This window comes from Talpa occidentalis, unplaced genomic scaffold (genome assembly GCF_014898055.3).
Source record: "Talpa occidentalis isolate TD23 unplaced genomic scaffold, MPIMG_talOcc4v2.1 talOcc4.2, whole genome shotgun sequence".
In the NCBI taxonomy this organism is placed as follows: Eukaryota; Metazoa; Chordata; class Mammalia; order Eulipotyphla; family Talpidae; genus Talpa; species Talpa occidentalis.
Window position 1 is genome coordinate 91346268 of NW_023602073.1, and position 27059 is coordinate 91373326.

The 27059-nt window shown below is 38.4% G+C and overlaps 1 protein-coding gene across 2 annotated transcripts in view; it reads right to left on the minus strand.

Moving 5' to 3' along the window:
• Positions 1–1053: 1053 nt before the first annotated feature.
• The window catches only part of UBE3D (ubiquitin protein ligase E3D), a 113609-nt gene continuing 87603 nt past the window's right edge, over positions 1054–27059 (minus strand). For both annotated transcript variants that reach the window (XM_037520017.1, XM_054698992.1), the window contains one exon: positions 1054–1627. In XM_037520017.1, the coding sequence (XP_037375914.1) occupies positions 1615–1627 (13 nt within the window). In that variant the 3' untranslated portion in view covers positions 1054–1614. The remainder of the gene's footprint in view (positions 1628–27059) is intronic.

Genomic DNA, 27059 nt, shown 5'->3' on the forward strand with positions numbered 1-27059 from the left:
CTCTAATCTGCATGACAACACTTAAACCATATATTTCCTTTCCATCCCTTCTTTTAAATGGCCTCCCCAACCCAGAAGCCCAAAAGCCTGGAGGATGGCGTAGTAAATAAACCTCAATCAAGTGGCCACCTCTAAGTCACATTTCTTTGTGAAACTCCATAGCTGATGTATGCAAATTAAGCTGTTTTTTTTTTTTCTGTTAATCTATCTTTTATCAGCTTGATTTGAAAGCCCAGTCATTGAAACAAAGAGGCTACAGAGAAAAAGATACCTCTCCTGAAAGCACAGGACATGCTCTCATAACAAAGAATTATCCAGACCAAAATGTAAATAGTGCCAAGGTTGAGAAACCCTGCTTTATATTGACCGACAGAATCCCAAAGCATGAAAAGTCAGCATGGTGTTTGGAAACTTAGTAACTTAAGTGCAGCCAAAGTAATTCTCCTCTGTGGTTGTATCTTGGACTTTTCACTAAGAAACTCAATGTTTCAAACTGTGCTTAATAAAATGACTCTGCAGGATCAAACAGATGGGTTTGATTCCTATGTCAGTTCACCACTGACAGAATTAAGAGTGCTTTGCAGGAGGGCACTAGTTTTGGAAGATGGAATCACGAGTTTCACCAAATTGTGATGCCAACTGACCCTGGTGTTAAGTGTTAGGCAAGTAGGGGACGGAAAACTCAGATTTTTGAGGAAAGAGATATTAGGTAGTTTGTAGACTAGAATTAATGCCAGTAGGCTTGACAAGCAGCAGGAATAACTACAAATCGAGCACTATCCTCCTGTGTGGGGCGTGGGAAAGCAGGATATGCTTGGCTCCCACCCCAGCTTTGGCCCTTCATGTGATTACAAGGCGCAAACCTTCTCCGTAAAATGGGAGCTGGCCTGCGTTTTACAAGGTTCCCTCTAGTTCCATCAGTCTCATCCAATGGTTTCCTCGCCACCTGCTCTGGCACACATGGATTAAGATAAGTCTGAAACAGGATGCCAGTGAGGTATATTTGTGGATTTGCAATAATATTTGGGAAAGGAAATACAGAAAAAAGGGAACACATGCAAGTTTGCAGAAGTGGGGAAATCTTTAATTTGATAATCATTCATTTAACACACATTTTATTACTGAGCCTCTCCTCCTACTAGGGTGTACAAAACGCTATATTTTTCTTTTTATTTGTTGCAAATAAAAATGAGAAGTCCTTTAAACATTTATTCCCTAGGATTTACAGCTGTTAACATTCAGTTCCACCAACAAAGTCCCTCACGGAGTTCTGCAAAGGACAGATGGGGCTCTAGCAGCTGGAATCTTCCCAGGTAGTGCTGACACAGCAAGAATATTCCCCACTGCAGGAAACAGAGATGTAAGTTCTATACTTATCTCAATGAGCCAACAACCTGCGATGTCTTGGCTTTGCAAAGATTTAGTTAACTCTTTCCTTAGAAATATATGCAAACAAGTAAACTCAAAACTTCAAGGCAACACTCTCATCCTAGAGCTCTGGATCATGTCTCTGTAATCGCTGCCCACTGAGCTGACTGATGGCCTCCAGTGTGCTCCATGCTGGGGAAAGCTGTCAGCCAGGGAGAGGAATGCCTGGATCCAACAATTACATCTTCAAAAAGGCCACCTGAGAATGAAAGACAAGCCCACAATGCTTTACTTATATAACATGATGAAACAGTTGCATACACATCAAATCAGAATCAGGGAGGTCTGGTCAATAAGGATGCCCACTGATCTAAAAAAGAAAAATGACTCTTGGTCAGGTCAGACATGCCATTTTACAGCAGACGCCAATTAGTCTTTTTTAATAAACCACATAATAAAAAACGATTCACATGTACTTTAAAGGAAAAAAATTAAACTTTTGACATAAAAGTTGTATCACCAGGAAGTAATCCAGTCCTCTTTCCCATTGGTTCAAGTGGTTACTTTGGACCTTCCATGAGCAGAATTCTGAGTCGTAAAGATTCCTGTAAAATTCTAATTCGTCACTACTAATTACATAGTTAATTACACCAGCCTCTCTTCCGGTCATGCCAAATCTTTTTATCACATTCAATTATATTTATTGTACTTGTCAGTAGCAATTAACCTTAAAACTTAGTGCTTAAAAACATTTAATTCATAGAGGCCTACACACAAAATACTTTGTCTATTTAATAAAGCTCAAACGAATGCAATATCTCAATATTTTAAATGAAGGGAAACAAACATAATAAAGACAATCATAAATGTTGAGAAATTTTACTTCAGAGGTGATAGTAAATTGGGCTGTGCCAATCTTAGGAATAGAGCAGAATGTAGAAGAGGTAAAGATGGGGATGTGGGGGAGGTTGAAGAGTTCATGCTAGGTCTTTTGGGGGTGGTGAGAAGTGAGTAACAGAAGAAAAACATTCTACTCTTGGACAGTTGGTTCTCACGTCTCCAAATGTAGTCAAAGGAGGCATATATTTAACGATCCCTTTTAAGGGGAAAGAAAAAAAGGAAAAGTCATGCAGGGCAGAAAGCATCTGCTTTATGTTGAGTAATTCAGAAGGATGTTACTCTTCATAAGGTACTGGTAAGAAAGGCACCTGCTGAGTTTCCACATCAACTTCCTGCTGAGATTTTCTATCAAGTTTGGCAATGACAACACCAAAGTTGAAGGAGCAGGCAAAGAAGAAAGGTTAAGATTCCTAAGCAAAATGTAAACACAGACAAACAATACAACCCTCAAGGGCTTATTATGAAGAATAAATGAAACAATGGTTATGGAAATGTTACAGGGTGGTCCCCAGGAAAGGGGTAGGTTCCAGGTTTCCTGCCCCACCCAAGGGAGTATGGAGCTGAGCAGGGAGAGAAGAAGATGCAGAGGAGACTGAGGAAGGAAGGAAGCAGGGTGGAGAGCCAGAGGAGACCTGGAGGAGGCACATGGAGCAGAGAGACACGTGAAGAAACTACACTTGCCTTTTGGTCGTGGACTGGGTGACACAGATGTGGGTGAGAGACCCGTGGGGAGATGACAGTGGCGGTTTTTGTCTTGATTTTGATTTTGTTCTTTTCCTTCCAGACTTGTCTGGTTGTTTCTGATCTTTTTCTGTGGGTCCCCGCTGAAAGATGGTTTAGACTTGTGGCAGGCTTTGGGGCCTTGCTCTGGGCCAATCCTGCTTGGGTAGACTTTAACCCACAGGGGACAGGTAACTTTGGGTGCTTGATTTAGAAATTATATTCTTTGTCTTTTCTGTATTGTTTCCTAACTATATTAAAGTTCCTTCCCACTAAAGTCTCATTTGTTTTGTGTTGATGTGGCGGATAGCAGAACCTATTTAGAGCAGGCAGGTTTGGGGGGGTCTGGGGTGCCCCTCTCCCTGCCCTGTAACATAAACACTTGTGTTTCTCTTCTTTGTCCTGTATCAGATAAAAGATACTGGAATAAGTCAGAAAGAAAGAGAAAAATACCGGATGGTCTCACTCATAGCAGGAATTTAGAAAACCTAAATAAGAGACCTAGAAAAAGACTAATCAATGCAAAGTAATAATCAAAATCAACAAGCAACTATAAACCAGAGACACACTATGGAGGCCTGGGGGGGGGAGGGGATTAGGGAGAGGTGGGGAGAGAAAGGACTAGAGTCAAAATAAGGGGGGGGGTGCAATTGTATGGGGAATAGAACCAAAATGAAAATGCATACATTGTACAAAGATGAAAAATGATGTAAGAATTATATAAAATATTTTTTTAAAAGTGATAACACAATATTGCCACAATGAAAAAAAGAAAAAAAAAGATACTGGAAGTCCATGAATGTACCAGATGAGAGGGGGCTTGCAGGATTCTTTTCAGGCTTGTGGAACAATCACATTAACATCAGACAGATTGCTAGGAGAAAAGAATAAATTTAATTACAAATGTACAGGGAATCTACATAGACAAAGATTCTAAAGTTGATGGGAGCAAAGTGAGGGTATACAACCTGAGCTAGGGAATGGGATAAGGACCTGGGCTTTAAGAAGAGAGGAGGTGGGCTCACATTACAAAGAGAAGGTGGTCCAAGTGACAAAGATCAGATTCTCCATAATTAAATATTTGCCCCACTATATAGATAGGTTTCTCTGATATAAATTTTATTTCTGGTAAAAATCCTAATTCTGAGTAATAGTTCCCCAATATCTATTCCTGTAGGTAAAAGGACTGATAAAAGATTCTTGTGAGCCTTTAGGACCACAACTGACCTTAGCTCAGAGTAATCCACATGCCCATGACATGCTGCCAACATCTTACGAGGGCCACCCTTCAGGCTGCTCCAGAATGACCAGTGGGGCCACCAGAGAGTGACCACAGGTGACAGAGAAGGAAGCCTAGTGGTTGTTGAGTCTGACTCCTGCTCAGTGTAGAGAAAGTCTCTGTTAGGTGATATTCTGCTTCTATAAGGAGAGTTACAAGCTCCTTCCAAAGAAGACAATGCCACTGTTAACACTCAGAAACAGGAAGTGACAGATGAAAATCAGTTGTGTCTTTTTATTCTGAAAATTGCTCTGTCACAGAGTGTTCCAACCAAGATCCATTCAGAATAACAATCTGATAAATGTCATAATAAAAGTGGTTAAGAAATTCAGCTCTGGATTCACACAAACCAATGGCTCTCAACTTAGAGCAATTTTGTTCTCCAGGGACATCTGGCAGTGTCTGGAGATATTTATTGTTGTCACTACTCGGGAAATGCAACTGGCAGCTAGGGAGTTGAGGCCAGGGATGATGCTAAACCTTCTATAATGTACAGGACAGTCCCCCACGCGAAAGAATTAACCCCCATGTGTCAGTTGTGACAATGTTGAAAAATGCTGATATTACAGACATGGGATTTTAGAATAAGATCTCTCATTTATTAGCTGTGTGCTTTGAAGTTTTTGTTAGCCTCTCTCAGTTTTTCCTTGCCTGTAAAATGGGAATTATAACAGAACCTACCTGAAACTTATAAAGACCCTTTATAGCATATTAAGCCTTTTTTGACTCCTTATATCCTCAGCACAGTGATTTAGATAAAGCTGGTAGTTGAAACTATGTTAAACAAATGGAGAAACAGAAGCTGGGAAAAATCAAGTGACTTGCTCTGGATACAAAGCTATAAAGTTGCAGTGAGGGGGCTAGGAAGAAATTTTAATTCCTAACCCATGTTTTGCCCACTATAACTTTATAGATAAATAAGATAAAGATGCAGGGGGTTATTTCTTTTATATAGCTGTGAAGATAAACTGAGATGGAGAACAATTACATAAGAGGCTGAGCTGATTAAATAAAATAAGATGGAGCCCCCCACCAAAAACTTTAAAATTTGACCTAATGTCTATTTTTAATCTCTACTTTTCATAATTATCTGCTAAGTACATTATGTATTTTGCAGGACTTAATTACAAGGAACTGCAATCATCCTTGGGAACAGGTACTATGCAATGCTCTTTAGATTCTTTTTATTTAAAACGCTGTGAGTTAACATATTTCAAATGCTGATTGTGTGTTCCCTAGCTTTTATCCATGACAGGAAAAATTGCTTTCCTTAACCGCCATTTATTTTAAGAGAGGATAATTTTATTTTGTCCCACTGCATTGAAAAAAATCTCTGTATTTTATCTTTTCAGTTTTTTTCCCAAAAGTAAAAGTTTTAAAGATTTTCAGAATACATGAGTATAACTACAGCTGCAGGCTGCACAGTTACATTTCTGGAATACATAGGTACAAAAGTACTAATAATTATGAAAAACAAGGTAAAGTGGGATTCCTTTAGATTGGCTGTAAGGCTTGACTCTGCTTTGCACACCTGAATTTGGACACTTGGGAGTGGAAAGTGGAAGAGGGAATTAACTGTCTAAAAATAATGCTGTGCTTTGAGTCACCACCTAAAAACAATCTTCTTAAACCACAAAAAACAGGGCCAGGCTGAAGTAATAGCTAACCAAAGATTAAGTTCATAATGCTTCCATATTTTGGCATAATATGCTAAATAATTTTTAATGTTCTTTTATCTAAGTTAATGAATTTATATCATTAGATCTGTTCCTCAACTTTCATTTGAAATTCTAATCAATAAAAAAGATAGCTGTCAAGGCAGTCTGCCCAAGATAAAATTAATATCTGTTTAAAAAGCTATATAAAGTGCTTTTGGGGTATGCTAAGTAAGGCAGATAAAACTGGAAGATATAAGCTTCATAATAATTGTAAGCTTTGGGAAAGACTCTTTATAAATAGTATATCCATATACAAATGTTCTTCTTAAAGAATACTGCAGACTTAAAAATATAAGTATATAAAACTCATCTTAAGTGTATATTTGTGTCTATGTTTGGCTCATGTTTAAAATTATGTCTTGATATAGAATGTTTCTATGGCAAGGAATAGAGTTTATACTTTATATTATAAAATTCAGTTTCTAGAGTAAAATCTTATTTATAAAATTATGCAATATAAATGGAAATATAAAATAAAAAGAAAATGACTTTTTCAAGGCTTTTTAAACATTTGGCACTTAAAATAACAATTGGGTCAAGTGAATTTTACTCACTAATTCAACACTGATCATACCCATATTAATGACAACTGGCCTCCACTTCTCCACTTCTTTTAGTTGGGTAAATAGAATAAGATAGTCCTTTCTCGAGGCTGGTGTCCCACTGCATCCATATAATTCATTCAATTGTTAAGTACATTCTATGTGCCAGTGATTGTATCAGGTACAGACCACATTGGGAAGAGGTAACTTTCATGGTGCTAACAAGTGAGTGGGGAGACGGTCAGCAACGAGATGATTCTAACAAGGTGGGCAATTTCAAGGTGGCTGTCTATTGCTCACTGGGAGAAGACAGATATTCTTGGGTTTTGTAAGAAAGTGAGATTTTTGAAATCCTGAAAGAAGTCATTATTTCTCCAATTATGAATATTGTGTTGGCGAGCAGAGGCAATAAAATCCACCAGGACACAGAATACCACACACTTTTTCACATTAAAAGATGTTGCACCACTAAATTGAATTACTTCAAAATAGGAAGGATGGGCCAAAAGACAAAAGATATGAGAAGAAATACTATGAGGAAGAAGGTCCTATTCCTCTAAAATGACAACAATTAATAAGTGCACATAACTGAGGACAGAAACATTAAAAAAGGGAACATCAGCGTGCCTTCCAACTCCACTGTCTTTGCACAAATTATGTAGTCTTTAGAAAGTAGGAGGGGAAAGATGGATGTCTGTAAAACCACCCTTGTGCAGCCCTATTTGTGACATTTCTCTAACCAAATGAGCTTATTCAAAAAGCTACCAGAGCTCAGAAATGAAGGAATGTTTTTCTAGTGTCAGTTCATTAAAATATTTAGCAGCAAAATCATTTTAATAAATAATATTTCAAAGAAGCTATGATTACCCCTATCCATCCCCTTAAGGTTGAGAAGCAAGGGTGTTTGGGAATATACACTTCAGGTGTCAGTACAATTAGAAATCCCAGAAGGATGAATCTGCTATGGCAGCATAACAATTAAAGTATGAGGCAAATATATTTATTCCTGCAAGCAATATGTTAAGATCTTTAACTTCTGTTTCCAGATCCCAGAATGACAAAGGAGCTTGTTTTATGTAAATCAACTAGATGGAAAGGTCCATGCAGTTGTTGAGATAAACAGCCTTCCTCAAGGTCAAGATGTCTGGTTCCTGAAACTCACAGTTGATTTCCATACTTTGCCTAAATAACTAATGTTCCTTTTCCAGATGTTAGCTTGTATCCTTCCCTATAAAAACCCCAAGACCTCTTCTTCAGAGTGTTAGATTTGAGTTCGGGCTCCCATTCCTTCAGTTGGCACCATCTCGATTAAAAATTTCCCCTATTTCAAATACTCAGTGTTCAGTGTTTGGTCCTGTGCACTGGGCACATGAATCTATTTGATAATCACGAACAGACCAATATGCAGAACAAAATAGCCATTCAAAGCAGATGACTGGTTTCTGACATTTAAACAGATATTACAAAAAATAAAATAAAAATTTACAACTCTATTATTCAGGGATAACTACTATTAACATTTTAGATGTATCTCTCTAGACTTTTATTTTCTTTGTATAATTGGGCATTTTTATATGTACTGTTTTATAAGATGTACCTTCTTTTTAATCTAATAATATATTGAGGTAATTTTTCCATGGCATTCAATATTCTTCTGTGTTTTTAATGGCTGCATTATATTCCACTATAGAGCTATATTGCTTAAAAGACAAATGCATAATTTATTCTACCAGAAATCAAATTTGAGGGTCTTTGGGGTATAAGAAGACAATATCAACTGTGGGACCCAGAGGGCACTTTAGTATCACCTAGCCCAGTGGTTCTGCAAGAATTGTCTCTGCAAGAATTGTCTCTGCAACAGCCTCACTGATCTTATCTGGGAACATGCCAAAGTCTTATGTCCCATTCTAGACCAGCTCAGTCAGAAAATCTAGAGGTGGGAGGCAGCAATAGGTATCTTTAAAGGAATGCCAAGTGATTCTGATACGTGTTAGAGCTTGGGAGTCACAGGTCTAGTCCAACCATTTTATAGAGTTGAACAAACTTAGAAAAGGTAACTGATACATTCACAGTGGTACAGCTAATTAGAAGGGGAACTCAAATAAAGGTCTTTAAACTCCTAATTCAATGCCTTTAATTCCAGACTAGTGCAAACTAAAGCAGCTGGTCTAGGGCAAGGGAAAAAAGAAACCAATTATTTCTGATATTGATAAAGGAGACTAGGTCCAAAGTCTACAAAAGGAGACTGAGCTATTATTTTGTTAGTTATCTAAAGATAGAGGAGCCAAATATCTTAACTAACCTATTGTCTATAATTAACTTGTTAAGCATTAGGTGAATGAATATTGGAGGCTTCTTATATGCATGCCCTCATGTGTTTTTCTTTTCTAAATTTAGTTACCACACATGGGTAAGTTTGACAAAATTATTGACTAGTTCCGAAAAGGAAAACTGTCACAAATTTGACTTCAAAATGAGATGATAATGATAACAATAAAGAAGGCAAAGAAAAAAAATCTCCCAACCTTTGCTAGGAGAATATAAAATGGTAACGAATTTCTAGAAAAGTCTGAGAGTTTCTTTGAAAACTAAACATATAATTACCAGAAGACTCACCAACTATGGACTTGGATATTTATTTCAGGGAAATGAAGGTTTTTTAAAACACAAAAACTTGTATACAAATGTTTGTGGCAGCATTATTTTTTTAAATAATTTTTAAAAAATAATTACATTTCTGTTTTTTTAAAAGATTTCTTTATTTATGCATACAAGAACTGGGGTATAGACCAGGGGTGTGAGGGGTTGAGAGGATATACCAGAGACAGAACAGGCAGATCTACTGAAATACACTGCTGATGGGGATAGCAGGGGAGACAGGAGAGGTCTGTTGTGCCATGTGGGTCAGCATCCTAGACCAGAGCCAAAAATGGTAATCAGCCCAGTTGAATGACTGAACAGACTGTGGTATATCCACACTGGAATAATACTCAGCAACAACAAACTTCAAATTGTTGGTATAAGGAACAACTTGAAGAAATCTCTAGGGAATTATGCTGAGTTAAAAAAGCCAATCTCAAAAGGTTGCAAACTGTATAATTCCATTGTAGGGTAAATGGAATTTATCAGATTTTTTCCACCCTCCTGCTATTAGCATCTATGATCGATACCTGTGGTCTTAACACGCATGCCTGATGGCGGCACCTGGAGTGTGGTGTGGGTGTGCACAATGGGCACGCCTGAGCCCAGAGACACAGCATAAAAGGACAGTGTCACGAGGATGGTGGGGGAGGGGGACGGGATGGGAGGGCAGCAGAGAACTGGGCAGCAGACGACTGTAAGTCAGAGTCCAGGAGAGACCAGCAGAGAGTGGCAGAGAGCCCAGAGAGAGTAAAGATTGGCTTAGGTGGGGAGGCATGCCAGCCTCCTGGTCCTTCCAGCTCCCACGCTTCCCTACCTGCCCTGACCTGGTTGCCTCACTACAAATGGTGCAGAAAGATCATTAAAAGCCTGGGAAAAAAACACTGAGGGCTTCAGGGTTCCTCCTTACCCATCTGCCCAGATCCATAGAGAACCTGCTCCGTGCCTTGCTGGCACTTCACTATTCATACAACATTTTTGAAATGACAAAATTTTACAAAGAAGGAACAGGATTATGGTTTTCCAGGAGCTAGGGATGGTGGGAAGTAAGGTATGGTTGTTAAGACAACAGAAGTGATCCCTGGGCTGATGGGGCTGTTCAGTGTCTCGTGATTATGGTGTTGGATATACACAGGGGATAGAATTGTACAGAACTTCAGATATGCACACAGCATGCATACACACCAATGAGTACAGTAGGTCCTCATTTATGTTTTGTTATAAAGTTCACGAGAAAAAAAGAATCTCAGCCTATATTGTCAAAACAATGTTATCTGAGTACTTGGTTTCATTGTACCTGGTTTCACTTAAATTCACAGTGTCCAAGGTGCTATTAATGATGTCAAGTGAGGGGCCTCTCCGGTGGCTCAGCGGTTGAGCGCTGGGTTGTGAAGCTGCCTGCAGCCTCTGCAGCACCGGTTCAATCCCCGGCCCAATCCCCGGCCGCCGGCGAGGGTCCCACATGGCGCACAGACCTCTCCTGCCGCGCCCGCTGTTCCCCTCAGCAGTGTACTTTGTCGATCTGCCTGTTTTGTTCCCCACTCTGGCTCTGGTGGAGTCTCTCACCCTTCGGCGCTTCTGACTGTACCCAGTGCTTGGGTAAACAAAAAAATAGATAAATCTTTAAAAAAAAATGATGTCAAGTGAGGACTTATGGTACAAGTCAACCCAGGGAAATGTAAGATGGCAGGGGCTGTGCCATGTCAGTGCCCTGGTCCATATAATGTACTACGGTTCTGTAACATGTTACCTTTGGAGGGACCTGGGCAAAGTGTACAATTATTCATATTATTTCTTACAAGTGAATCTTCAACTATTTCAATAAAAATTTCAACTAAAAGCAAAGCTACAATACTTGGCAAATGATCTTTTCTAGTTTACGTTAAAGCAGTCACTTCCAGATATAGCTTTGAAATACGTCATTTAAAGACTTGTTCACATTGATGTTCTAATTAATTTATCACTGAGACCCCATTTGGAATAACCTGAGTAAGTAAATTAATTTTGGAATGAGTCCTGAAGCAGATGACTATAGTAAGATAGAATCCCTTTATATTTAACACGGGTTGGGCTGACAGTCTGGCATTAAATATTTAGGTAACCCATAAAAGAATCTTAAATGTTAGGTTATATATGTAGTACACACTACGTATATAAATATTGACTGTCAGTATTTTTTCAGAATAAGTACATTAGAATAAAACTTTAATTTTAATTTTCAAATAATATTTCCTTGAATGAGATTTTGGGGACACAGGAAAAAAGAAACATGCTATAATACCCTAGCATAATTATCACCTGGATCTATACCCATATTTATTGCAAGTGCGTGTTTTGTTATATTAAATATTTTTACGTGTTGCTTAGTAAATCTTCATTCTTATTCTAGTACTCGCAAAAGAGTTCATCATAACTTAATCCATTAAAACTTAAGTAGTTCTCATGTTTGTTAAGGTCTTAATAACTAATTATCATTATATTTGTAGAATTTTCCCCTGATATCTTAGACTATTCCCTTAGGATAGAGTCCCAGAAATGAAGTTACTAGATTGAAAGGTATGAATATTATTATAATTTGATGCATATTCTTTCCAAAGAGCTGCACCAAATGACAATGCCACCAGCATTAGTTTTTTTAATTAGTACTAATTTAATAAAAGAAAAAATGACATCTCAATGTTTTTTTGAATTTATTTAATTGCTCTGAGTTTAAGCATTCTCCCAAATGTTTATTTAATAATTGTTTTCTTGTGAATTGTTTAATCGTGAATTCATGTCCTTTTTCTTTATCTACCAACAGGGGTTTCAATTTTTTTAATAGCTTATAAAAGCTATTTAGTAAATGTTAACATATTTTTTATGCCTTGCAGAAATTAAGTAGCAAGCATGTTTCTTTTCACAAAATCCTTATATATATATATATATATATAATCCACTTCAATTAAATATCTAATTTAATTGCTATTATAAGTGGGGAAGTGAGAGTCAAAGAAGTAACTTTTGCTCACTGCTAAGAGAGTAACAAGGCTGGGTTTGCAATCAGGCCTTTGTTTCTGAGACTGATACTCAGTCCATCATAAAAGCATCTATCCACCTAATTATGGTGAGAGACAATTACTAGAGTGACTTAAGTTGAAGAAGGAATCCATAACATGTCAGTCTTTAACCAAATTTAATAATGGCAGGCATGATGTAGGTACTCTATTTTTTAAGAAAAAATTAGATTACTTCTTCTGGATTAGATGTAAGGAGAAGAAAGAAGAAATAGACTGGCAAATTGAAGCCCTTCTTATAAAGAGAAAAATAATACTTGGATTAGAAGAGAAAGTTTCTGGCAAATGAGAAATTGACTTGAAACCTCAGAGAGGAATTTTAGTCTGTAAGTTTAGAAAGCAGGATGATTTATACTGGCATCATTTAGTAAGTTCAATAAAAAGCTAGATTATGACTTAGAATAATCAAATAACAGTTATTCTACAGGAATGGAAGGGAACAGATTATAACCAGATGCTTTGTTGTTGTTGTTGTTGTCTTTAATCCATTTACTATTTAGGCATCACTTTGAAAATATATTTATTTATTTATTTATTTATTTAAGGAGTGTTTGTGGTTTTTTTTTAAGATTTATTTATTTCTACAAGCACTGGGGACAGTCAAAAGCACGGGAGGGTGAGAGAATTCACCAGAGCCAGAGAGGGGAACAGAACAGGCAGACTGATGAAATACACTGCTGAGGGGAGCAGTGGGCGCGGCAGGAGAGGTCTGCGTGCCATTGCACGTCAGCCGGGGATCGAACCGGCACTGCAGAGGCTGCGGGCAGCTTCTCAGCCCAGCGCTCAACTGCTGCGCCACCAGGGGAGGCCCATGAAAATATATTTAAAGACACACAAATGTTTAAAAAGTAAAATATGCTAATATAACCATTTTTAAACAAACACCATTTATTTTTTAAGCTTGTTATTTAAAGTTGCTGGGAATAAGTAGGGATCATAAATTGTAATTAATCTATTTTAAAGAAGGGGTAGAGAATACTTTATGCGGATTTTATAACTACAAAGTGAAACTCAAATAAAGGTTTCTACTGACAGAGGGAAGATACTAAAGAGGACAATGCTAGGTGATATTTCACCAAGAGCCTCAGCTTCTTCATTTTAAGCCCCACAGAAAGCAAGGGGCTCTTTTACACAGAACTTCTTGGGTAGCTTCTCTAAGGCAGGAGTAGGTTAGGGTATGGCATGGAGTAGGTTAGGGTATGGGGCTAGAAACAGGCAAGACATTATCAAGAGCTCTTAGAGTTCAGTGTTAAGTTTTATAGCCATCATCTAAACATCGTGAAAAGGCAGAGGAATCAGGTGGACGCAGCAAGGTGCAGCAAGGTGAAGGCAAATTGATATGGAAAGACTGAAATGTTGGCAGTAGAGTGCATTTAAACAGAGAGAAGTAAAAGCAGATTTAACACTAAGTACACTGATGGAAGCACTGCACACAGCTGGAGGTCACAGGAAAACAAAGATCCAGGCCCTGGACAAAAGGAAGTTGAGACTGAATCCCCTCCCTGACATCTATAAACTGTGAGGCTGACTCTCCTTTCTGACATCTGTAAGCTGAATGAACGAACAGTCAGAGCTTCAGCTCTAGTCTGCCTACCAGGTGTCTGCAGGGGTTAGTGATAAAGGACAGTAACAGCCTAGGAGGCCCTGAATAAATGAAAGAGCTTATTATTATTAATATACCTAAATGTTTTATCAATTTTAAATGTTGCTACAGATGCATCTTTTCCTCTGTCTGCTATTCATGAATAAATGTTTAATTATTTTTAAAAGAAGAAGAGCAAATGACTGATGATATGTATATATACATATATATACATGTGTGTATATATGTATGTGTGTATATATACAAATGCATTTGTGTATGTATATTATAAAACAAATACACACACACAGTAACCAAGGTTTAAATAAGGTTTTCTTTTGCTTACACTGTCCAGATGAAACAGTAACATCTACCAGTGACAGATAGTGAAATCGCAGTACTGCATCTGAAGAAAATATTGCAACCTATAGTGTTTGCAAATATAAAAATATTAATGGCTTTATGTAAACTATTACCTGCTACTTGAAAAAATAATGCCAAGCCTAGAGGTCACTGATGGGATTATTCAGGGAATCTCTGAAGGCAGAACTTCTAGGAGCTCAATCCTGAACATCCTTGATAATTGGCATAATCTACTCCTTAGAAATTCAGCTCTAAATCTGGGAATTACTGACTAAGTCTTGGATCTCTGAAACATGACACTATTTGCTTAAATTTACAATAATTAGGTCCTTCCTAAAAAAATCCAAATTGCATCATACAATTAACTAGAAAGAGTCTGACTGATTATTCATCAACTGTAAAATAGTGGGAATGAATGGATAGATGGATGTAAATACAACACATAACCATGTCAACATACTGTAATATAATGTGGACTGAACTTTTCTAGTTACTGAGGCATTAAATACTTAGAAATGAACCAAAACTCAACTACATTTTGTTGGGAAATACCAGTATCTTTTAAATCAACTAATTAACATGTAATATTCACCTCTAGTTCACTATGAGTTGCTTCACTCACTGATTGACCGACGAACTTGTATACTTCAATCCAACTCAGAGAGGAGGCTCCTTAAATGGCAGCCTGGCTTAGGAGAAAGAAAAAATACATTTTCCAGAGGCAAGTGGGTCAGATTACCTAGCTTTCAACCTCAGTTGCTTCACCTGTAAAATGGGATGGCCCTCTCCTGGATGGTCAAGGATTGTATCAGACCCTAAACCAAAAGTCTTCTATCTGCCTTAATGGGGCCAGACTGGTGAGTTGCAAAATTAACATTATACGTCTATGGGTCCTTTATAACACAACGAAAAATAATTTTTTCAGGATCAGAAAAGTTCTGAGAAGAGACACAGAAGCATAAGTTTTGATCTAATAAAAGTAAGGGCTATAATTTTCAAGTTATAATAAAGAGAAACAATATGCTATGTTTTAATGGGGAGAGGAGAAAATCATATTATTTTAGGTGCCTTTAACATACTTAAATTATGAAAAGTTTGTGAGCATAAACTAGTATTCCATAGTCTGCTGTGCTGCCAGAATTATTCCACCATTTGGTACATTTAAAGAGACCTATAGGGCCTCCCCGGTGGCACAGCAGTTGAGCGCTAGGTTGCGAAGCTGCCCGCAGCCTCTGCAGCGCCAGTTCAATCCCCGGCCACCAGGCGAGGGTCCCACATGGCGCGCAGACCTCTCCTGCCACCCACTGCTCCCCTCAGCAGTGTATTTCGTCAGTCTGCTTGTTCTGCTCCCCGTTCTGGCTCTGGTGAATTCTCTCACCCTCCTGCGCTTCTGACTGTACCCAGTGTTTGTATAAATAAATCTTTTAAAAATAAATAAATAAATAAAGAGAAGACCTATAAACAATTTTGAAAAATTTGTTTTCTATTTTCCATTGACTTAGGGGTAAGACATTTCTTTGAAAAGAAAAAGTCACTTTTTAATTTTACCAAATTTTCTTTGAGGTCTTCCTCTTTCTCAGACATTAGAAATGAACAGAAAAAGAGAGTGGATCCAGATGGGGTCCCTCAGTAAAGACTTTTGGACAACCAAGACCCAGCATGAGATAAGCATATACAATCTCATTCCTCTTCCTAAGAACCCTAGGTCTATAGCATGATTACGATGCTAATAAACAAATGTGGAGAAAATAATGTTAGGGACAGGTTAGATCTGTGGGATACTAATCTTTTCATCCTGACAAACCTATAAACAAACCCAGCGTTCCTCACTCAAAGTCCTGTCACCCCAGCAAGCATCCCTCCCTGTTCAGACTTCTGCCAGTTTACCCAAACCCCAGCAGTCAGAGGGGCACTTACTTGTATTTTGGCGTTTGCTTTCAACTTACAAAAATTTTATTAACACATCCCTTCTAAAAAGAATAGTATAATATACCCATAAATTTTACCCAGAAACAATAACTTTCAAGTTGTGGCCAGTTTTGTTTCACCCAAACCGTTTCTGAAGAACTTTTTTGAAGCAAATGCCAGATCTACTGTTTTGTATATAATTCAGTATGCATCTTTAACAGGGGAGAACTACTATAAAAATAAAACCATGGGCCTCCCCGGTGGCGCAGCGGTTGAGTGCTGGGTTGCGAAGATGCCGGGCAGCCTCTGCAGCGCTGGTTCGTTCCCCAGCCACCAGAGGAGGGTCCCACATGGCACGCAGACCTCTCCTGCTGTCAGCTGCTCCCCTCAGCAGTGTACTTCAGTCCTTCTGCCTGTTCTGCTCCCTGCTCTGGCTCTGGTAAATTCTCTCATTCTCCCGCGCTTCTGACTATATCCAGTGATTGTATAAATAAATAAATCTCATAAATAAATAAATAAATAAATAAACAAACAAATAAATAAATAAATAAACCATAAGACCAGGTCCCATTTAAAATATTAACAGGGCCTTCCTGGTGGTACAAGGGGTTAAGATGCAACCTATGAAACTGTTCGCAGCCACTATAACACGAGTTTAATCCCTGGCCAGCGAGCTACTTATATGGTGCAGCAGACCTCTCCTGACTCGCCCACTGCTCCCCTCAGCAGTGTATTTCAGTCAGTCTGCCTGTTCTGTTCCCCACTCTGTCTATGGTGAATCCTCTCACCCCCCACACCTCTGGCCTGTACTCCAGTTCTTGTATGAATAAATAAAATCTTAAAAAAAGTAAAATATTAACAATAATTCCTTAATATAATAAAAATCCAGTCATTGATCTAATTCCTCAACTAGCTCAGAACATTGTTTTTAATATTTGCTATTTGTTCAAATCAGGATCCAAGTATAGCCCAAGCATTACACTTAATCCATAGGCTTTTGAAGTTTCTTTGAAATCATAGGCTCTTCTCTTTCCATTTTTCCTCCTAAAGCTTTTTCAGAAACAGGAATAAAGTAACTTTGTGTTTTTAGAATCATGAGCAAATGGATGTAAAATATATTTACTTATGTTTTAATTTATTATAAATTATTTAATTTATTATAAATTTATTATAAATTATTATAATTATAATTAATCATTATTCTTATTGATGCTCAAATCACCCCACATTTGATAGTAAGAACCTCTTCAACTTAGAGCCTAAGCTCTATCAATATGATCCTAGTAGTTGACAATAGTGGGGTGGGTTGGGTACTTTTTTTAATCATCTTTTTGCTTGCTGGTAGGATAGGGCTCAACCTCATCTTATACATTTCTTATCCCAGACATGGAATCAATCACTTCACAATCAATCTGATTCCCTTAAAGGGGAATGGTGCTTAGAGATCGTAACTAGAGGTTTGCTGACTGCTTACAGTGCTTTAGCCAGTTACTTCCTGTTCACATACACACAAGCCACTCTCTTTCTGGGCCACCAAGTCTCCTCTCCAAAATGCAGTGAAAAAACACCCTGCTTCAAGTGTCCTGTTCAGAAGCCAGATCCTAACTTACTTAGAAATGAATCTTTTTAGGGGGTAAGACTCAGCACTACCACTGTGAAGGCTCACCACGGCTGCCTGAGTTCGATCGCTGGCCAGGGAGCTGACACACATGGCAGGGTAGGCCTCTCCTGCCTCGCCCTGCTGCTCCCCTCAGCAGTATATTTCAGTAGATCCAGATATTCTGCTTCCCACTCTGTCTCTGGTGAATCCTCTCACCTCCCACACCACTGGCCTTCACCTCAGTTTTTCTACAGAAAAAATAAATAAAATCTTCAAAAAAGAAATGAATCTTTTTGTCTGGCTTGCTAAAGAGCATAAGTTAGAAAAAATACCACCTTAGTAATAAATTATTTTGTTGGACAGAAACGAAAAACAAAGAAAGCTCAAGAGTTCCTATTTCATCGCAACTAAAAGGAAACAGCTAAGCTGTTGTCAGAATTTAGATGAAAAAAGAAGCATAATTTTTTTAACTAGGCAAAGACATTTCTATATGAGGAAGAGAGAAATGCTCTGAGAAAAAGGTTCCCTTGGGCATGGGATTCATAAAGGTGTCTCATTGCCTCGAGAAGGGAGAAGTTCTTGCTGTTAATTTGTCAAATCTGTGAGAGATGAGAATGGGCCAATCATTGTATGGAGGTCATGGGCATTGGAGAACTATCTCAAAGAAAATAAAAGTAGTTTTCTATGCTTGTCTGGAGAATTAGGAGAAGTATGTCTGACCTCACTAAAGGAAAATGTTCTCTAAACTTTACAATATGTTTGGAAACAGGGAAGAAAACAAATAAATACCAGAAGGGCATGTTTCACAGTAGGTTCGATAATTTAGTCCAAATTTATTCAGATGGCAAAAGATTTCTCAGGCCCTGAGGAACAACAGCAGATTCCTGGAAACTCAAAACTATTATTGGGGAGAGGTGAAGGTGTGTGTGGAGGGGAAAACAGGTGTTAACAGGATTCCTATAAATCATAAGAGACTTAACCAATGCTTCACAAAGAAGAGAAGAACAAAAAAGTTGTTTGATATCATTGGTCAGCAGGGAAATGCAAATAAAAATCATAATGAGATATACACCAAAATAGCTTTAAAAAAATTAACAATATGTTGTTGATGATGCTTAGGAACAACTGCAACACTAATCATATATTTACTGGGTTGTAAATGGCACTGGTAATTTATTAAATGTTAAGTATACACCTGCCCCACAAATCAGTAATTCTATCCCTAGAGATCTACTGAGATAAATGAAAACATGTCTAAAAAAGATTTTATCACTATCTTTATGGCAGGCTTACTCAAAATAGCCCCAAATCAGAAATAACCTAAATGCTCATCAACAGTAGAATATGTTAAATCCTGTAACAAAAAAGAACGAATCACAGATAAAGGCAATAATATGGATAAATTGCAAACATAGCATGTTAGGTGAAGAGATCACACCAAATAAGAGAGTGCACACTGGTCTAATTTATACGAAGTCCAACTATAGGCAAAATAAATTGATGACGATAGAAATTAAAGACAGTGGTTCCAGAAGACCTTTCTGGAGGAATGAATATGATCTATACTTTCTTCTTGTACTGCAGTTACCTGGATGTATGTAAGTGGTTCTCAACCAGGCGTGATTTTGCCACTCAGGGGACATTTGGCAAGCCCCAGAGACACTAGGAGGATTACTGGAGTCTATCAGATAGAGTACAGGGTTGAAAACCCTGTCCCCGGGTCCCCACAGCAAAAATTTAGTCCAAAGTGTCAAAAGTGCCAAGACTGAGAAATCAAGTTGTATACACAATGTAAAAACTCATCAGACTGAACAATCAAGATCTGCATTTGTATTGAATATTAATTATTAAAGGATGGAAGGGAGGAAGGGAAGGAGGGAAGGTGGGAGGGAGGGAGAAAGGGACCGCAATAGTGCCTCTCCTCCTTTCAAGTGTAGTTGAAGGAGGAGACTGGAAAAAATAAACCAGTTCATATTTCAGTTCTGAGTTAAATTATTCAATAAATTCATTTTGCATACAAATGCAAAATTAATGCTCAGTTAATGTTTATGGAGATTAAAAAATATCGGGCACTTCCTGTTTCTGATTCTGCATGTAAGGAGCTTGGAAACTGCTGTTCTATCCAAACAAGTAAAAAGTTGAACAGATTGAAAAACCAGTAATTCTTCTTGGAAACATAAAGGAGAGGAAGACAAAGGGCAAACAAAGATTAGAGATCCAGAATACAGGGAATCGCACTTTAGTGGAGCAGAGATTTAGGAGCAGAAATTGCCAGAGAACCAGTGCCAGGGTAGGACAACCTGAACTGTAAGTGATGAATTACTGGAGGCACCATGTAAACAAGTCTAACATTTAAAAACTCCACAGGGGGATCCAGTCATAATTTTGTGGGATTTACCTGCAGAAGCTTTACCAGGTTCTTAGCTAAAATCAGAGAAAAATTCCTTCATTCTCCCAGCAGAGGGAGGGAAAAAGGAACCATTTTGAGTTATGCCAGAGCGCTCCGTTCTTAACAAGGTCTGTCCTCAGGCAAAACTAGTTTGCCAGAGCCTACATGATCTGGGCAAAGGGAAGAGTCTACTCCAGTCAGCTCTAGTTTCCACGTGGGGAAGCGAAGCAGTGGGGTACTCTGTGAAGAGTCTAAGTCACAGTCTAGAGGTGCAGCTCACTAAAAGGCTGAGACCTAATAATAGGACTATAGATGTGAGCCTCTCCCCTCCACATCCCTACAGGCCTATTTACAGCAGTTCCTTTTACCTGGTACATCAATGTATGCTAAAAGGCAAAACACACAATTTGAAGAAAGCAAGCTTCAGAACCAAGATAAGTAAGGGCAGTTGAATTATCAGACAGAGTTTCAAATAACTGTGATTAATATGCTAAAGGTTCTAATGGAAAAAGCAGACTCCTTGTAAAAACAGATGTATAATGTAAGCAGAGAGACAGGAACCCTAAGAAAGAATCAAAAGAAATGCTAGAGATCAAAAACAGAGTAACAGAACCAAAGAATGCTTTGATGGGCTTAATTAGTAGACTAGAACCAGATGAAGAAAGAACCCCTGAGTTTTAGGATATAGCAATAGAATCATAGAAAACTGAAAAGCAAAAAGAATAAAGACTGAAAAAAAAAATAAAGAAAAAGAATATCCCAGGACTGTGAGACAACTACAAAAGATGTAACATGGGTAATGGAAATACCAGAGGTTGAAAGGAATAGAATATTCAAACAATAATGACAAAGAATTTCCCCAAATTAAAGTTAGATACCAAACCACAGATCTAGGAAGTCTGAATTATGAAGCAGGATAAATGCAAAGCAGAGCAAAGCAAACAAATAAAACCAAGAAAAAAACAACTAGATAAATCATTTTCATACTACAGAATATCAAAGATTAAAAAAAAGTCCTGAATGAAGCCAGACAGAAAATCACTTTCCCTGTAGAGGAACAGGTTAGTATTAGAACCACCTTCTCCTAGAATCACACAAGCAAGAAGAGAGTGATGTGAAATACTTAGTGTTGACAGAAAAAAAAAAAAAATCCACCCACCTAGAAAATCTGTACCCTGTGACATTATCCTTTCAAAGCTAAGGAGAAATAAAGACTTTCTGAAACAAAAATTGAGGGAATTTATTGCTAGCAGAACTGCCTTGCAAGAAATATTACATGAAGTTCTTTAGAGAGAAAGAAAATCATACAGGTCAGAAACTCACATCAATATGAAGGAGGAACAACAAATAGGGAATAAATGATGGTAAAGAAAAAACTTTTATTTTCTCATTCTTAATTGATCTAACAGATAAGTTTGTTCAAAATAATAATTGCAACAATATATTTGATCATGTATGCTTAAGTACATATTATATATGCTTAAGTATGCTTATATATAAATGAAATAAATTATAGCGATGATGCAAGAATGAGAGGGACAAATTAGGATTATTTGTTATTAAAAGTAATCATACTGCTTGTGAAGGAATATAGTGATTTGGACCTGTCCTGTCTTGCCCACTGCTCCCCTCAGCAGTGTATTTCAGTCAATCTGCCTGTCCTGTTCCCCTCTGTCTCTGGTGAATCCTCTTACCCCTGCACCTCTTGCCTGTACCCCAGTTCTTGTATGCATAAATAAATAAATCTTTAAAAAAATGAATAATGGTGGGCCTCCCCTGGTGGTGCAGTGGTTGAGTGCTGGGCTGCAAAGCTGCCCGCAGCCTCTGCAGCGCCAGTTCGATCCCTAGCCACTGGCAAGGGTCCCACATGGCATGCAGACCTCTCCTGCCTCCCGCTGCTCCCCTCAGCAGTGTACTTCTTCAGTCTGCCTGGTCTGCTCCCCGCTGTGGCTCTGGTGAATTCTCTCATCCTCCCGAGCTTCTGACTGTACCCAGTGCTTGTATAAATAAAAAAATTAATAATAAATAAATAAATAAATCTTTAAAAACAAAAACAATAACACTCTTCCTATCTTCATGTCTTCTACTTGTGTAAGTCTCACCTGGTCTACTCTACTGAAAACGTACTAAAGGAATGAAATGTTGCTTTAGGGAAATGTCTAGACAGTCAGTGCAGAGACAGTTTAGAGTGACTAGGCTGTGTGGGAGGGGAGGTTGAAGGTGAGTCAGACCAGTTCCCCAATAAGTCCCCACATTGGCTCAAGAGCCCTGGAGTGCCACATTCTTCCCACATCCATCACTCTTTGCTCAACTAATGCTGAGTCTGAGGTAGTATAGGGTGGCAGGCCCTCATGTTGCTGGGTGAAGGCATTTAAAGGGGTTTCTCTTTGTCCTACAGATCTCAGTAACAAGCTGGCAATTGATTTCTATGATTCTCTCTGAATTTCCTCTGAAATTTCTTCTACAAAGTAAAAGGTTGTTCTGAAGCAGAGAGAAAAATGGATCAGAAAATGTAATGTTATGAAATAATTTATGGTACAGGTACTATTAACTCTGATGTTTGCAGAAAACAAGTAGCCTCATGACTCAGGTTACTAAAGTTGAATTTCATAAACACTTTTTTTCCTTGGGGGAATCTGAACTGTATAATATCAGCCTTCCTGCCAGTGATTTTCAGGCCTCCCCTAATGCTTACAGTGGTACCCAGAATACATTCTCTGCTAAGCCTGGAGGCAGCCCTGAGTCAGCTTTCCCCATTATCTGTACACCTAGACCATTCAAGAGAGAGATTATTCAGAAATGCCTCTGGAGGAGATGCTGCTGAACTCCTTCAAAATTCTGGCCTTCTCCCCAGACAAGAACTTTCGCCTTAAGTAAATTAAGTGACTTTTTAACAAAAACATTTATGCCTGCTTTTTCTTTCTTTATGCAGGAGTAGCTGCTTCAGCTTTTGCATAGGGCAAACTAGAATCCCTCAAGTTGGGAAAATTGCCCATAAAACTTTATCATTTGTTCTCAGAAGCCTGAAGTTCTATACTTGTCTCTAACCTTCAAGTCAATTTGCCAGGATTTGAGGTCTACGAGCAATGAAGCCCATTAGCTAAATTCTTTTGGAAATCTGACAGTCTTACACCGTGCAGTTGTTCCTGTGGGCACATCTGCTGCACAGCAGGCAAAGGAAATTGGATGTTACCCTTCTCCCCCTCCCAACTTGATCATTTAAAATGGCACTGTATTATAAAAGTGGTAGGTGGAGGAACAGAAAGGAACCCTTATACTTTGGTCACCATCCTGGACTTATTCAAACACTCCCGTTTTATGTTCCTTATTGATTAAACTACTGAACTTCTGATTCCAGCAAGCAACACTTTAGATTGAGATTCAAGAAAAGAGACAAAGCACCAGTGATTTTAAATTTCTAACCCTTGCATATGACAGCTCCACTGCAAGTCCAGCAGTATTTACTTGTGCATACGCACACCAAGAGTGTGCCTCGTGCTCTGCCTGCTGACAGTGGGTGTTCCCATTTCACTGATAAAAATCATTCTTATCCATCTCACCCCAGCCCAGAATTGCTGAACTTGGGTGCAAAATGATAATGCCTTATCTAAATCTCTGTATATTCCTCTTCAAGAGTTTTTATACACAGGAGACTTTCAACTAATATTTCTTAGCTAGAATGAGTAAGTGATTGAATTAGTGGGTTATGTAACTAGAATCTAGGTTTGTTCCTTTTTTAAAGGGGTGAAGATTGGAAAAAGAATGTTTTATGAGATGGGACTAAAAAGGGATTGTTCATTTTGATACTTTTAACCCCAGTACCCTAGTACTTCCATGTTGCTTAGCAAAGTGCCCTGGCTAGAAAATGCCTTTGCTTAGAAGGCTTTGCTTAGAGCTTAGCCCAACACTGCTTCCTAGACCTCTCACTTGAGACTGATAGGCTGATAACCTCAATGTGTCCCCTGGATCTGCAAAGAGGTAAATATTCGAATTGGGTCCTGAGGCTTCTGTGGCGATTCTGTTTTTTATAAACAGCATTTGTTGGGGGTAACACTGTAAAACTGCAAGAATTAGAGTCAGGTGGTACCAGTTTCAAGTTGAAAACACAAACTTGAAGATGACCTTAACTATCAAGTGTTTCCTGGGTGGCAGTAAGGCCGCCGACACTGACAATGTGGGGACATCTCCAGTGTTATTCTGAACACTGAGGACTGTATCTTAACAATGACGGCACCTCACCGGTCTTTTGAGTGTTTGTTTCCCATGCACATTTTGTGCCATCCTAGTCTGTTTAACCCAAAAGATCTAATCCCACAAGATCACCTATAATTAGAGAGTGATGATACATTTGTAGAAGACAAATATAGACACCCGGAGGTGAAGCGTCAGCAGTCTAAAATAATTAATGCTTATCCTCACAAGGCCACCTACACCAAGACGCTTGGGGACGGTTCACAACAGCCATAATGTCAGAGAAGGATGGCAAAATCATTTTTCTTATCTGCAGAAGTAGGTCATAGCAAGAACATTTGGTTAAGAATAAAGAAAGTGGACATGAATGGGTTTTGTGACACAACCTTTTCATTTCCTCCTCAGTGCAAGGCTTGATTATTGGTTCATTCTGAACTCTCTAATCACTGCCTGGTTCTATGATGCCCAGAACGAAGCTTTGAAATGCAGTAATTAGGGACACAGCAAAAGTTCCATTACCAGAATACTTAATGCTTCTAAATCAAATAGCAAGAATTCAAACATCTGAGGCAGAAACTGACTTTTATTGTTGCTATTTTCAGTGACATGAAAATAAAACATATTAACACACTTATCAGGAGTCCGAGTTAGGCACTATGGCTAAAGGTCATGTCATTTTCCACAGCAACCTTTTCAAACTAGCATATGGCCCACATGCAGGATGGAATTTTATTTCTGTGGGGACTTACATTTAAACTCAACAGGCAGACCTTACAGGAACTATCTGAGTTATAAGCATTTCACTAGTACCCTTATAATCAATGAGTACCTTTCCCAATGAGGATCGAGGTAGAAAAGGGGGATGTTCAGAAGCAGGAAGAGGGAAACCATATCATTCACGATGATAGTTTTGTAATCTTAGGAAATGTCACCAAAGAGAGCTGAAATCCACCCACCCAAAGCTTTGCCCTGTCAACATGTAGAAATGGTCAGCAGGCTTCCTGTCCCTGCACCATTCTCATGTTAATGCTGGGTTTTCCTTACAATTAGGCACTTGGGTTCACTTTGCAATTTCTTCCTAAGGTACAGATAAAATGTCTCCAGGAAACCAGACTTCTCTCCTAATGTATGCTTTTTATTGACCTACATTTTAAAAAGAAACTTGCATTGAAGTTTTGGTAAGAACTAGAACCTATCCTCTGCTCAGAGCTTCTCCTTTGGGTGCAATCTTTCCTCCCTGCCCCCCAAATGTACAAAAAGCTTTCCACTGTCCTTTTATTAAACCTTCTTCTTGCTAAGAGCAATCCTATTTCATTTTTCACAGAATATGATTTTCTGTGTTCACTTTTATCATTTTTACTCCTCTTAGTGTCATTAATGACCTTCATGCTTAGTCAGTTGTTCTATGCTTTTTTTTCTTCATCCTTACTTTTTTCCCCTCCAATTTTAGCATTGAAGGACAATTGTACAATAAGTAAATTGTAAAGTTGTGTCACAGGTCCCCTAGGGACAATCTTCTTCCTTGAGCTATTAAATTGGAAAATGGTTTTTTAAAAAAAAATCAAGGCTTTGTTACAGAAAAGGTGCAGTCATTATAATGTAAAATTAGTCCTTTTTCCAGCAAAATTGGTATAATACTTTACTTGCTACAGCACAAAGGGATTTAGGAAATGGAATATAAAAATCCTGTCAAGGACTTTAAAGACTTATGTGTATTGTTACATGATATTTTGTTCCTGCAATGTAGACAATAAAGCCGTACTGGTATAGAATGCTATAGTTTTGCTTTCTGGATTCATGATTATAAAATCAATTCACTTAAACATTGGAGAATGACCATTTATGCACTCATCCTTGCAGTCATCCATTGGATACATTCACTGGTTTCCTCCAATGTGCCAGGCAGAGTAATGAATTGAAAGAACATCAAAATTTTTATTCTAAGAAATACATCAGTGCCTGTCCTCTATTCTAGGGATGCTACTCACTTCAAAATTTGCCTCATAAATTGTATTTACCTGCACAAAATGAAGATGAACAGTAATACTAATCTACCTGCAGCAGATTCACTAAGGCAGTTGTGGTTTTAGAGCACTATGTAAAACCCCTGACTGCTTCACTAATTATTAACTGTCAGCTCGTGGGCATGCACCACAGTTGGAGGTTAAGGCTCTGGAATAAAATCCTGGGTTTGGATGCTGCTCTCTAATTGTAGCCCATATGGCTTTGACTCAGCCTCTCTAAGTCCTAGTTTCCTCCAGTGAAAAACAGAACTGGCTATACAATTCCCAAACAAGGGTTATAAAGATTAAATAAGGTAATATCCACCAAAATACTATTACTGTGCCTGTTACAAAGTTGCTGCTCAATAAACTAATTTTAGCAGCATCATTATCATGACTGGGGGCTATAGCTCAGGATAAAGAATTGGCTCAAACCAAGAAATTCTTTTTTGTCAGAAGGGGAATGATAGGATTAATTTCAAGGAGGCTTAAGAGTTCTCAGTTGAAAATCAGTGCACCCCAGATGCTAGTTTTGTTATAGGACAGGGAGAGGGGCAGCCCAAACCCCGCAAACCTACCTATTCTAAATGGGTTCTGCCATCCGCCGCATCAACACAAAACATATGAGACTTTAATGGGAAGGAACTTTAATAAAACTAGGAAACAATACAGGTAAGGCAAAGAGTCTAGTTTCTAAATGAAGCACCCAAAGTTACCCATCCCCTCGTGGGTAAAACTCCATCCAAATGGGATCGGCCCAGAGCAAGGCCCCAAAGCCTGCCACAAGTCTAAAGCATCTTCCA